Source organism: Staurois parvus, unplaced genomic scaffold (assembly GCF_062004578.1).
Source record: "Staurois parvus isolate SC_StPar_1 unplaced genomic scaffold, SC_StPar_1.0 ptg000750l, whole genome shotgun sequence".
Lineage (NCBI taxonomy): Eukaryota > Metazoa > Chordata > Amphibia > Anura > Ranidae > Staurois > Staurois parvus.
The window spans coordinates 1,348,887-1,363,708 of record NW_028318546.1 but is presented as its reverse complement, the minus strand read 5'-3'; the positions used below and the strand labels follow the sequence as shown (position 1 = coordinate 1,363,708).

Sequence of the window (14,822 nt, the reverse complement as noted above, 5' to 3'; positions counted from 1 at the left end):
TACGAATAGAGAATGATGAGAAGAGGGAATATGTCTAAAAAGGTAGAGATATCAAAGTCTAGAGGAAAAGAAGGAGGAGCAGGAAGTTCCAGAGAGTAATGATAGAGAGAGGAGGAACAGGGAGATAAGGGGAAAAGAAATGGGAGTCGATAGAGGAGGTGTGGATGGGGGGGGGGGGTATGGGGGAAATGTGAATAGGAAAAAATATTTTCTTGTAATGATGAGTAATGTGATCATTCATTTTTGTAGCGTTGAAACCAATAAAATATAAAAACAATTAAAAAAATTAAAAAAAAACCTGAACAAGCTGCACTGCAGAAGTAACAGCCAAATGGTGTAGACAAACAATTTAATGCTAACAGTGGTGCTTACAATCACCAGCTTTTATTTATTTATGTAAAAGCCTTATCCCGATCTGCAACTGGAAGTATTGTTGCTGGCGGGATCTGCAAGTAAGAAACTTTGCTACTGATTCACAAAAACTATTTGCTTAAGTAAACTCCATACAATGAGGCATGATGGCAAACATATAAAATAGATTATTTGTTTATTTTTCATACTGTACATTGCTACAGTTCACTGCATTGATAAGTTGACAGTTAAAGTAGATCTAAACCCCACAAAAATGTAATATATTGCAGATTACCAGGGCTCAGATGTGGTGGCTGCATTGGTTTTCACTTTTCAGACTAAGAACATTTTCAATAAGTACAGAAAATATATGGTGAATTTGCTTGAAATGCAGTGCCCTTGTCACTTTCTGTGAGCTAAGGAAAAGCACAAGGAAACGTATTTTTATTGTATTTTAGTAGACACAAAGACACAGGAAGTGTGGTATTTGCAGGATCATCTGGTAAAAATAAGGGGATAAAAGCCTGGAAAAAAAACTAATGAAGCCACCACATCTAAGGACTGGTAAGCTCAAATATATTACATTATTTTAGAGTTTAGATACGCTTTGAAAGTAAGATATACTAAATAGTCCATTATTATTGTTTTTGAAGGTTTCAGGAAACATTTAATAATGTTTGTCCTTTAGAATGACATTTGGAAAGAAAAGAGGCATGTTCTGAACGTGAAAGGTAACTACAAAGGGGTGACCAGATTTTCAAAATGAAGGTCACCCTTCTGACCATTGTCCACTTTTATTTGGGGTGGGCAGAGACAGAGGTGGAGAGATAATAGAGGCACACTAAATATGCTACACTAAATGTTGGGTCCAAGTTGTGCTAATAGTATGAGTGCTATGTTTATGGTTTAATAACACGTAAGCCAACTTTGCTCTGGGTCAATAGTGCATAACATATACAAGTGTAGAAGTCAAAAGTAACAAAACAAAACAAATATTCCTCCCTCCTTCCAATACACTGCCCTACTCCCTCCCCAATGACAATGCCACCTCGAGCAGAAATTCCCCGCTCCATGAATTGTACTTCTCAGACCTTGGCATGGTATTGCTGGTGACTCTGCACAGTCCAACATCTACTGGTGAGTTCCCTTCCCTCATTTCCAGTGGTAGAACTTGTACAACTGCAGAAAGCACCATAAACATGTAGGATGGGTAGGGGTTGGTGGCATCAGATGGAGCATGTTCCCTCTCCAGCATCTTCATGCCTGTATTTAGAGGTAGCTACCAGCAAAGAACTCTTCAGTCACAATCGCATTCAGTATAGTACTGTCATGAAGTGTCATTGGTGTATACTGCTATTGACTTAATTTGCCACACAGCAATTGCTCCCTTCCTCTAAAATACTAAAATACTGTGCATGGGGCAGCTGCTCCTACTGGATGCCCACCTGCCCCCTTGTTCCCACTCTGTACTGCTCCAGGCCCAGACCTGCAATGCAGGTCACCATCACCAAAAAAAGCAAGGTGGCAAATAATCCATATGCTTTCCTTTTACAAAAATGTCTACAGAAGCCCAGAAGGGAGAGACTGGGTAGACTACATGATATCAGCATGTGACATCATCAATACCCCCCGACACAGCAGGGAGCAGACACACTCCTCACTTACCTCCTTCAATCCAAACACAGAAATGTTGCTATGATCCATTATCCTGCAGATTCCAGGTACAGGGGCACCATTGTTATAGCAGGAAAGAAATCATTGACACATTCCTTTAACTGGGGCAAAATCAGTGACAGCCCACTAAAATCAGGGACTGTCTCCTGAAACCAGGGACATCTCTCCTTAAACTGCAATAGATGAGAGGGGAAGGCTGTGCAGTTTGCAGGCTACATTTAAAGGAATGCTTATATAGAACTAGGTATGAGAAAGTTTTGTATATCAAAGTTAGATGTTACAACTGTGTTCTCTGTAACTGGCATCCATTCCCTTTCTCTCTTTCTCTTTCTCCCTGTTCCTTACTTTACTAATACCCCCTTGCATTTCATCTATTCCCTCCCTATCTGATCTCCTTTGCTCTCTCCAACATTTTTTAGGCAAAGACTGGTAATATTATTTTTGAACTCACCATTTTTCTTGAGAATAGTAACCATTGTATTGTTATGAGATGCAACCATCTTGTGCAGTTTCACAGATTGCTTAAAGAAACATATAATAATAATTGCAGTATTAAAGTATATGTATACCCAATCATTAAAATCTGAAATAAGCTTTAACATGTTAATGCAATCTCAAAAGTAATTTTCACTATTTTCAAATATGCATCTTTAATACAACAATACTGATCCCACCATAAAATGTCTACATTTAGGCAGTTTTTGTCAGGGTCAACGTTGGGAGTGGGCAAACCAGGTAATAGCCCAGAGCACCTGGTCCAAAACAGCCCCGAACTCTTATGTCAGAAAAAAAGCAGATTGCTTTATACTGCTTGGCTGTTGGCCAGGATGGATGGCATCAGTATCATCCTTTCTCTTTCTCTTACGCTCTATGACACTGCCCGCCAGCCCTTCTCACAATCATGGCCAGTAGTTCCATTCTGTTTGCAGGTTTTACTGCTTACCTCTTGGGAGCAATGTACCATGCAGCACAAAGTCAGCACCTTCACTCAGGGCTGAACTAGTTGCTGTTTAACTTATGGAGGATGTGATTGGTGAGTTCCAGTTCTCCAAAACCACAGCAGGCACTGCACATGCTGTGTGGGGAAGAGTATTCAGAATCCAATCAGCTGGCTCAGGAGAGGATGATGGGGTTTTCTCAGCTAAACACACTTTCCTACCTGCATGTCTAAGGTAAGGGCAGATTATTTCCAGGATTTAAATACTACATGAATTATCTGCCCTTACTCAAGCAGGCCATGGTCAGAACTGCTAAGGCATGTTTTTCAAAGTGATTTCTCACCAAAATATAGCATGGAGACAAGGAGGGGTGATCTGATGTGATTATTAAAAATGAATTAAATAACATTTTTGGCTTGTGGTGCTCAGGTGCAGTGTGGTTACACTTAAAGATGCTACTAAAAAAGAAAGGGAAGGAGGCCCGTGTATCTAGTGGTCTCTCACCTTGCTACTGGATTTTACTGGTGCCACATCCCTTATTGTAAGAATGAAAACCCTAACCAGAATGGAACTTTTTAGGCACCACACCAACAACACTATATGTAAATATTATAAAAGATCAAAGCTTTATTTCACAATATTAAAAAACAATGATTGTAGTACAAAGGTTGAGCATCAAACAGCTCTATAGATAAAAGCATCTAACCATTGCATAATATACATGCATCAAGCCTGTTATAGATTGCTCCAGAATTCCACATAGAGAACAGATGTGTATATAGCTCCTATGTATCTCCTTTTAATTTTTTTTGACATGTTTCACAGGACAAAAGCCTGCTGCCTCAGAGAGACTTAACATACATCTCAGAAGATGATATCTAGTTCTTCATACAACAACCAGAAGACTGTGGTCACTCACTTTGGGAAGGACCTTTCCAGCAAAGATTGAAGAAAGTGTATATCAAATTAGGCTTAGCCACTCCTGTCATAATGGATGATCCTTCGAGCCTCAAATTTTGGTTCCCTTAGAGTTCCTAGAAGTTGTGCATATCATGGTATAGAGATACAGAGCTATTTGATGCTCCACCTTTGTACTACAGTCATGGTTTTTTAATATTGTACATTAAAGCTTTGAACTTTTATAACATTCTATGCTGTGTTGTTGGTGTGGTGCCTAAACAGTCCCAGTAGTTTTATTCTGCTTAGGGTTTTTATTCTTTCTGGCTCCACTTTAAAGGTTACAGTATATTGTGGATACAAGGACTTCAGTATATGCGTGCAGCATATACAGTGAGCAGGTTTGGATCTTTTTAAATATGCACTGTAAGCCAAACCTAATGCTCAGCGTCATAGGGCTAAGCACAGTAGGTGCCATGGCTTGATTCACACACCACAGTTTTTTTTGTTCTGTGTCCACACAGGACAGCCTTTCTGTTTGGCCTCAACTTTCAAAGCTGATCTGAAGAACGTATTCATCTGCCAAAACAAGTCATTTTATACACTAAGGAGGTGTTATGTTGAATATGGAGGGGTGTATGCTGCTGATTACTGAAGCTACCTTTCTATGAACTGCCCCACTTTTTTTTGTACAGTTCATGAGCTGTCTCTGGTTGATTTGTCTATGTTATTCTGCTGCTTGGGATGAGTTGTTATGTTGCTTGCATGTACAGCCTGAAAGATTTAGCTCTATTTAACTAATAAAGACACACACATTTTGCCTCTCCCATCTCACCAAGCACACGATACACATAGCTTTTTATATTTTTATTTAGACCCTCTTTCATTGAGACATCTTGCCACAGTGAATAGCAATTAAGTGTAGGTAATGGGTGCGTAATTTTGGGTTCTCTGTTCTGTTATTCAACTCTAAAAACAACATTGGCATCTCTTACACACCTGGTTCAATAAAATCACCACAAGCACGTATAGAAATTCAAGTGTGAATGCCTTTTAACTGGCTATGGGTTGCTATCAGAAAGAGACACACACTCATTTAGTGATTAAGGCACTTTGTCTAATAGTATGGGTTTTGAATAAATGGCAGTTAGAACAAAGAAGAGCACACAGATGGTAGATTTAAACACAATCAGCTAGACAGTAATAACTAGAGATGAGCGAAGAAATGAAAAATTCGATTCGACTGATTCGGCGAATTCGTGGACAATATTCGATTCGAGTCGAAATAATTTCGCTGTGAATTTAACTTAAAAAAGGGTGTTTCTAGGCTTCAGAGAGACTTAATATTAGTGCAGAACACTGTACCTTTAATTTAAATGCCCTTGGAGTCTGCTGGGGAAGAGAAATAATACTGTCTGTCAGTATGACATGCAGATGAGTGCCGTCGATCTTAGAATCACTGCACACTTCACTCCTTTGGCCAGTCACGGGGCCAAAACCAGTGTTTGGAGCCACAGTGTGGCGGTGGAGGCAGCAGCAATGGGAGGCCATACAGCAACCTATGACAAAATGGAAACCAGCAGGAGCGTGAGGAGACCTGAAAGTGGCACATGGCAGAGTGGGAGCAATGGGAGGCGGTACAGGGACCCAGGTCACACTGTGGGCCCAGCAGCAGCGTGACCAGGCGGTACGGGGGCCCATGGCCGATATGGGGCTTGGTGGCACCTATGGAAGGCCTGTAATCTGCCAGCAACCTATGACAAAATGGACAACCGCAGGAGTGTGAGGAGATTTCAAAGTGGCACATGGCAGAGTGGAAGCAATGGGAGGCCGTACAGGGACCCAGGTCACACTGTGGGCTCAGCATCAGCGTGACCAGGAGGTACGGGGGCCCATGGTCGATATGGGGCCTGGCGGCACCTATGGAAGGCCGCTAATCTGCCAGCAACCTATGACAAAATGGACAACCGCAGGAGTGTGAGGAGATTTCAAAGAGGTACATGGCAGAGTGGAAGCAATGGGAGGCCGTACAGGGACCCAGGTCACACTGTGGGACCAGCATCAGCGTGAACAGGCGGTACGGGGGCCCATGGCCGATTTGACCTCATTCATCCCATAGTCCTGCCGACTCACGAATAGCGTGGCCTCCTCAAAGGGCCTGAGCAAGCGCAGGTGTCACACATGAGCTGACAATGGCTGACATCTAAGTTATACAGGGAGTACCTTTATCCGCTTTTAACATCAGGAAATCTGTGATGGCCTTTAGCTGTTCGTAAAGGCGGTCTAACATATGTAGGGTTGAATTACACCTTGTTGCAACGTCACAGCATGAGGAGTCGGTACGGGGGCCCATGGCAGATTACATGTCTGGCAGCAGCAATGGGAGGCCCGTAATCTGCCAGCACCCTATGTCAAAAAATTAAACACACCAGCAGTGTGAAGAGACCTGAAAGTGGCACATGGCAGCAGAGTGTGGCGATGGAGACAGCAGCAATGGGAGGCCGTACAGGGACCCATGAGAGACTCTGGACTTGGCAGCAGCATGAGGAGGCGGTATATAGGGGCCCATGGCAGATTAGGGGCCTGGCAGCAGCTATGTGAGGCCCGTAATCTGCCTGCACCCTATGTCAAAAAATTAAACACACCAGCAGTGTGAAGAGACCTGAAAGTGGCACATGGCAGCAGAGTGTGGCGATGGAGACAGCAGCAATGGGAGGCCGTACAGGGACCCATGAGAGACTCTAGACTTGGCAGCAGCATGAGGAGGCGGTATATAGGGGCCCATGGCAGATTAGGGGCCTGGCAGCAGCTATGTGAGGCCCGTAATCTGCCTGCACCCTATGTCAAAAAATTAAACACACCAGCAGTGTGAAGAGACCTGAAAGTGGCACATGGCAGCAGAGTGTGGCGATGGAGACAGCAGCAATGGGAGGCCGTACAGGGACCCATGAGAGACTCTAGACTTGGCAGCAGCATGAGGAGGCGGTATATAGGGGCCCATGGCAGATTAGGGGCCTGGCAGCAGCTATGTGAGGCCCGTAATCTGCCTGCACCCTATGTCAAAAAATTTAACACACCAGCAGTGTGAAGAGACCTGAAAGTGGCACATGGCAGCAGAGTGTGGCGATGGAGACAGCAGCAATGGGAGGCCGTACAGGGACCCATGAGAGACTCTGGACTTGGCAGCAGCATGAGGAGGCGGTATATAGGGGCCCATGGCAGATTAGGGGCCTGGCAGCAGCTATGTGAGGCCCGTAATCTGCCTGCACCCTATGTCAAAAAATTAAACACACCAGCAGTGTGAAGAGACCTGAAAGTGGCACATGGCAGAGTGTGGCGATGGAGACAGCAGCAATGGGAGGCCGTACAGGGACCCATGACAGACTCTAGACTTGGCAGCAGCATGAGGAGGCGGTATATAGGGGCCCATGGCAGATTAGGGGCCTGGCAGCAGCTATGTGAGGCCCGTAATCTGCCTGCACCCTATGTCAAAAAATTAAACACACCAGCAGTGTGAAGAGACCTGAAAGTGGCACATGGCAGCAGAGTGTGGCGATGGAGACAGCAGCAATGGGAGGCCGTACAGGGACCCATGAGAGACTCTGGACTTGGCAGCAGCATGAGGAGGCGGTATATAGGGGCCCATGGCAGATTAGGGGCCTGGCAGCAGCTATGTGAGGCCCGTAATCTGCCTGCACCCTATGTCAAAAAATTAAACACACCAGCAGTGTGAAGAGACCTGAAAGTGGCACATGGCAGCAGAGTGTGGCGATGGAGACAGCAGCAATGGGAGGCCGTACAGGGACCCATGAGAGACTCTAGACTTGGCAGCAGCATGAGGAGGCGGTATATAGGGGCCCATGGCAGATTAGGGGCCTGGCAGCAGCTATGTGAGGCCCGTAATCTGCCTGCACCCTATGTCAAAAAATTAAACACACCAGCAGTGTGAAGAGACCTGAAAGTGGCACATGGCAGCAGAGTGTGGCGATGGAGACAGCAGCAATGGGAGGCCGTACAGGGACCCATGAGAGACTCTGGACCTAGCAGCAGCATGAGGAGGCGGTATATAGGGGCCTATGGCAGATTAGGGGCCTGGCAGCAGCTATAGGAGGCCCGTAATCTGCCAGCACCCTATGTCAAAAAATTAAACACACCAGCAGTGTGAGGAGACCTGAAAGTGGCACATGTTTGAGGCATGATTCATGGCGGATTTAGTCAGTTGTGTCAGGAACTGGTGGTTTGAAATCCAGACTAATCCACGCCTGATTCATTTTCACAAACGTGAGTCTCTCCACACTTTGGGTGGACAGTCGTGTCCTCCGCGGAGTTACAATACCTCCTGCCGCACTAAACACGCGCTCCGATGCCACGCTACTGGCCGGGCATGACAGCCTTTCAAGGGCAAATTCAGCTAGTTGGGGCCAAAGGTCAAGTTTCGTTGCCCAGTAGTCAAGGGGATTGTCTACCTCGGTTGGCAGGGTGCTGTCCAAGTAGGCCCAAGCCTGTTGTTTGAGCTCCTGCTCCAGGTCCACCTGATGCTGCTGCTGCTGCTGCGGCTGGTTAGTAGTTTCCTCACTGCGCTGGTGAAGAAAGCTACTCATCATCGACTGCAGACTGAGGCAGCCGCTGCTGGTGGAGCTGCCACTGCTCCTACCACCCCACCCCTCCCCTGCTGCCATGCCAGCGGAACGCGAGCGCACAGGGCCCACAGTGTCTGAGGATGGACGTTGGCGCACAAAGGCAGAGACCAACTGACTACATAGGTGGTTTTTATAGTACGTAATTTTGGCCTCCCTCTCAGCAGGTGTGAAAAAGGCCACCATTTTGGACCGGTAGCGAGGGTCCAACAAGGTGGACAGCCAAAAGTCATCCCTCTGTCTGATGGTTATTATTCGGCTGTCGCTACGCAAGCAACCGAGCATGCTATGGGCCATTTGTGCCAAGGAATGCGAGGGACTCCCTGCCTCCATCTCCACAGCATACTGCCACGGTGCGTCTGGGTCCTCTGTCTCCTCCTCCTCCTCCTCTACCAGATGCTCCTGCTCCTCCACTCCTGTCCGCTGAGTGGAAAAACCACCCATTTCACTCAATAATTCCTGAGCACAAATGTCCTCCTCTACCTCCTCCTCTTCTTCCTGTCCTGCCCCCACAGGGGTCATGTGGCGTTGAGATCTGTGCGCCACGTCTACCGCACCCTGACCAGCCATTGTTAACAGCATTTGTTCCAGGACGTGCAACAGAGGAATGACGTCGTTCATCCCATAGTCCTGCCGACTCACGAATAGCGTGGCCTCCTCAAAGGGCCTGAGCAAGCGGCAGGTGTCACGCATGAGCTGCCAATGGCTGACATCTAAGTTACACAGGGGAGTACCTTTATCCGCTTGTAACATCAGGAAATCGGTGATGGCCTTTCGCTGCTCGTAAAGGCGGTCTAACATGTGTAGGGTTGAATTCCACCTTGTTGCAACGTCGCAGATCAGGCGATGCTGTGGAATTCCGTTCTGCCGCTGCAGCTCAAGGAGGGTGTTCTTTGCGGTGTAGGAATGGCTGAAATGCATGCACAGTTTACGTGACATTTTAAGGATGTCTTGCAGTGGGATGGTGGATTTTAGGAACCGCTTGACAACCAGATTGAACACGTGAGCCATGCATGGCGCATGGCACAACCTTCCTTGACGCAGAGCAGACACCATGTTCTTTCCGTTGTCAGTCAACATGGTTCCGATTTTTAGTTTGCGCGGAGACAGCCATCTGTCGATTTCTCTGTTCATTACACTCAGCAGTTCCTCCCCTGTGTGACTACGTTCGCCAAGGCATACCAGGTGCAGCACAGCGTGACACCGTTGCGCCCTGCACATGTGATATGCCGGTCGGGTAATGGGACTTGGCACGGGGGTGGCGGCTGAGGACACGGCGGAAAAAGAGGTGGTAGAGGCGGACATGCTTGCTGGACCAAGGACGTGCAAACGTGGAGGCAAAAGCGTCGTGACCTGTCCAAGTTGCTGGTGCGGCTGTGCCGGCACCACGTTCACCCAGTGGGCCGTAAATGACATGTACTGTCCCTGACCGTAGTTACAGCTCCACACGTCGGCGCTGCCGTGCACTTTGGCAGAGACCGACATGCTCAAAGACTGGCCCACCATCTCTTCTACATGTGAATGCAGGGCTGGCACTGCCTTTTGGGCAAAGAAATGACGGCTTGGCACTCTCCACCGCGGCGCGGCACAAGCCATCATTTCTCGGAAAGGTGCTGAGTCCACCAGTTGGAAAGGGAGGGACTGCAGCACCAGCAACTTGGACAGGAGGACGTTCAGCTTTTGCACCGTCGGGTGCGTGCTCGCAAACTGTTGTCTCTTGGATACGGATTCCAAGAAAGACTGTTGACGGAATCCGAGAAGAGGAGTAGCAGGAGAAGGAGCATCTGAACGAGCGGAAGATGCCAACGAGCGACAACTCCCCTCAGCAGAGGTGTTGGAGCCTTGACTGGCTGATAGAGGGCGATTGACGACGTCGGGTGACGGAGCAAGTAACGGAGCGGGTGATGGAGCGGGGGCTGGGGCAGGCAGAACCGCCGTATGTTTATCACGGTTTTCCCAGGCCACCGAATGGTGACGCTGCATATGCTGACGCAACGCTGTAGTCCCAACATGGGCCCCCTGGCCACGCTTGCATTTCTGGCCACATAGTCGACATACGGCTACGTTTACTTCCTCGGGCGGCTTGAGGAAAAATTGCCACACCACCGAGTAGGAAACTTTGCCCCCGCTACTCTTCACTGGCTGACTGCTACTTCCTCCGTGCGCACCGGCACCACTACTGGCCGTGGTGGTAGGCTGCAGTGGAGCTGGTGCTCTACTCCGTGGACGTTTGGCTCCACTGACACTGATGCGACCCTGCTGCTGTCTCCTGGGCAACCCACCGACTGTTTTGCTCGCTGCCAAGCTGCCACCCTCTTCTCCTGATGATGCGGAAGAAATTGCCTGATGACGACGAGGCTGCCAAGTGCGATCAACCTCCTCATCATCAAGTAGGGTCTCCGCCTCACTACTAGCCCCCTCGGCTGCGTCTGGGTCAGGAGACAGACCTGTCTCTAGACCGGCTACCGAGCCACTCTCCTCGCCAGTACTTGTTCGCTTGGCTGCTGAAAAGGCCGATGTCTCCCCCCGTTCCTGACCGCCCTCTGTTAGCTCTTCCTCACTGTACAGTGGGGCTGAGCCCACAGCATGCGATACTTCGCTTGGTGAGGGAACAGCAAAGGACAGGGGCAGGTAGAGGACACGTGATTTCAGTGGGCTTGCTCCCGGGCCATGCCAACTAACGGTTGTGTCTGACGTACCCACCGACCGTTGGCTGTAGGTGTCAGAGGTGACCTGGGAAGAGGAAGACGACCGAGCCAACCAATCAATGACGGCAGGGTTGTCGGTGGAGACACGACCGCTGGATGACACCGGGAGCACTGGCCTCTGGCTGCGAATACTGCTGCCTCGACCCCTTCCTCTGCTGCCACGTCTGCTCGCTCCTAAAACATTGCCTCCTCTGCCACTCCTCTGCATGTTGTCTGACATACTATTTAATTCAACGATTAGGTGTCCCTGAGTAACAATTCTCTGGCACTCAGTAACAATTCTGTCTGTCCCTAAGTATGAATTCTGTGGCCCTGAGTAACAATTCTGTGTCTGTGCGAGTAACAATTCTGTGTCTGTGCGAGTAACAATTCTGTGTCTGTGCAAGTAACAATTTTGTGTCTGTGCGAGTAACAATTCTCTGGCACTCAGTAACAATTCTGTCTGTCCCTGAGTAACAATTCTCTGGCACTCAGTAACAATTCTGTCTGTCCCTGAGTAACAATTCTCTGGCACTCAGTAACAATTCTGTCTGTCCCTGAGTATGAATTCTGTGGCCCTGAGTAACAATTCTGTGTCTGTGCGAGTAACAATTCTGTGTCTGTGCAAGTAACAATTTTGTGTCTGTGCGAGTAACAATTCTCTGGCACTCAGTAACAATTCTGTCTGTCCCTGAGTAACAATTCTCTGGCACTCAGTAACAATTCTGTCTGTCCCTGAGTATGAATTCTGTGGCCCTGAGTAACAATTCTGTGTCTGTGCGAGTAACAATTCTGTGTCTGTGCAAGTAACAATTTTGTGTCTGTGCGAGTAACAATTCTCTGGCACTCAGTAACAATTCTGTCTGTCCCTGAGTAACAATTCTCTGGCACTCAGTAACAATTCTGTCTGTCCCTGAGTAACAATTCTCTGGCACTCAGTAACAATTCTGTCTGTCCCTGAGTAACAATTCTCTGGCACTCAGTAACAATTCTGTGTCTGTGCGAGTAACAATTCTGTGTCTGTGCAAGTAACAATTTTGTGTCTGTGCGAGTAATAATTCTCTGGCACTCAGTAACAATTCTGTCTGTCCCTGAGTAACAATTCTCTGGCACTCAGTAACAATTCTGTCTGTCCCTGAGTAACAATTCTCTGGCACTCAGTAACAATTCTGTCTGTCCCTGAGTATGAATTCTGTGGCCCTGAGTAACAATTCTGTGTCTGTGCGAGTAACAATTCTGTGTCTGTGCAAGTAACAATTTTGTGTCTGTGCGAGTAACAATTCTCTGGCACTCAGTAACAATTCTGTCTGTCCCTGAGTAACAATTCTCTGGCACTCAGTAACAATTCTGTCTGTCCCTGAGTAACAATTCTCTGGCACTCAGTAACAATTCTGTCTGTCCCTGAGTAACAATTCTCTGGCACTCAGTAACAATTCTGTCTGTCCCTGAGTAACAATTCTCTGGCACTCAGTAACAATTCTGTCTGTCCCTGAGTATGAATTCTGTGGCCCTGAGTAACAATTCTGTGTCTGTGCGAGTAACAATTCTGTGTCTGTGCAAGTAACAATTTTGTGTCTGTGCGAGTAACAATTCTCTGGCACTCAGTAACAATTCTGTCTGTCCCTGAGTAACAATTCTCTGGCACTCAGTAACAATTCTGTCTGTCCCTGAGTAACAATTCTCTGGCACTCAGTAACAATTCTGTCTGTCCCTGAGTATGAATTCTGTGGCCCTGAGTAACAATTCTGTGTCTGTGCGAGTAACAATTCTGTGTCTGTGCAAGTAACAATTTTGTGTCTGTGCGAGTAACAATTCTCTGGCACTCAGTAAAAATTCTGTCTGTCCCTGAGTAACAATTCTCTGGCACTCAGTAACAATTCTGTCTGTCCCTAAGTAACAATTCTCTGGCACTCAGTAACAATTCTGTCTGTCCCTGAGTATGAATTCTGTGGCCCTGAGTAACAATTCTGTGTCTGTGCGAGTAACAATTCTGTGTCTGTGCAAGTAACAATTTTGTGTCTGTGCGAGTAACAATTCTCTGGCACTCAGTAACAATTCTGTCTGTCCCTGAGTAACAATTCTCTGGCACTCAGTAACAATTCTGTCTGTCCCTGAGTAACAATTCTCTGGCACTCAGTAACAATTCTGTCTGTCCCTGAGTATGAATTCTGTGGCCCTGAGTAACAATTCTGTGTCTGTGCGAGTAACAATTCTGTGTCTGTGCAAGTAACAATTTTGTGTCTGTGCGAGTAACAATTCTCTGGCACTCAGTAACAATTCTGTCTGTCCCTGAGTAACAATTCTCTGGCACTCAGTAACAATTCTGTCTGTCCCTGAGTAACAATTCTCTGGCACTCAGTAACAATTCTGTCTGTCCCTGAGTAACAATTCTCTGGCACTCAGTAACAATTCTGTGTCTGTGCGAGTAACAATTCTGTGTCTGTGCAAGTAACAATTTTGTGTCTGTGCGAGTAACAATTCTCTGGCACTCAGTAACAATTCTGTCTGTCCCTGAGTAACAATTCTCTGGCACTCAGTAACAATTCTGTCTGTCCCTGAGTAACAATTCTCTGGCACTCAGTAACAATTCTGTCTGTCCCTGAGTATGAATTCTGTGGCCCTGAGTAACAATTCTGTGTCTGTGCGAGTAACAATTCTGTGTCTGTGCAAGTAACAATTTTGTGTCTGTGCGAGTAACAATTCTCTGGCACTCAGTAACAATTCTGTCTGTCCCTGAGTAACAATTCTCTGGCACTCAGTAACAATTCTGTCTGTCCCTGAGTAACAATTCTCTGGCACTCAGTAACAATTCTGTCTGTCCCTGAGTATGAATTCTGTGGCCCTGAGTAACAATTCTGTGTCTGTGCGAGTAACAATTCTGTGTCTGTGCAAGTAACAATTTTGTGTCTGTGCGAGTAACAATTCTCTGGCACTCAGTAACAATTCTGTCTGTCCCTGAGTAACAATTCTCTGGCACTCAGTAACAATTCTGTCTGTCCCTGAGTAACAATTCTCTGGCACTCAGTAACAATTCTGTCTGTCCCTGAGTAACAATTCTCTGGCACTCAGTAACAATTCTGTCTGTCCCTGAGTATGAATTCTGTGGCCCTGAGTAACAATTCTGTCTGTGCGAGTAACAATTCTGTGTCTGTGCAAGTAACAATTTTGTGTCTGTGCGAGTAACAATTCTCTGGCACTCAGTAACAATTCTGTCTGTCCCTGAGTAACAATTCTCTGGCACTCAGTAACAATTCTGTCTGTCCCTGAGTAACAATTCTCTGGCACTCAGTAACAATTCTGTCTGTCCCTGAGTAACAATTCTCTGGCACTCAGTAACAATTCTGTCTGTCCCTGAGTAACAATTCTGTCTGTCCCTGAGTATGAATTCTGTGGCCCTGAGTAAGAATTCTCTGGCACTCAGTAACAATTCTGTCTGTCCCTGAGTAACAATTCTCTGGCACTCAGTAACAATTCTGTCTGTCCCTGAGTAAAAATTCTGTGGCCCTAATAACGTTTCTGTGGCCCTAAGTAACAATTCTCTGGTACTGAGTGAAAATTCTGTCTGTCCCTGAGTATGAATTCTGTGGCCCTAACTAGCGTTTCTTTGTCCCTAAATAACGATTCTGTGGCCCTCATTA

The 14,822-nt window shown here is 46.9% G+C and overlaps 1 protein-coding gene across 1 annotated transcript in view; it reads right to left on the bottom strand.

Annotated features, from left to right (window-relative positions):
• Positions 1-14,822, bottom strand: part of LOC149445015 (putative cation-transporting ATPase 13A4) — a 119,255-nt gene that overhangs the window by 80,914 nt on the left and 23,519 nt on the right. The window contains exon 8 of the mRNA XM_089654308.1: positions 2,477-2,546. Coding sequence (XP_089510434.1) covers positions 2,477-2,546 — 70 coding nt within the window. The remainder of the gene's footprint in view (positions 1-2,476; positions 2,547-14,822) is intronic.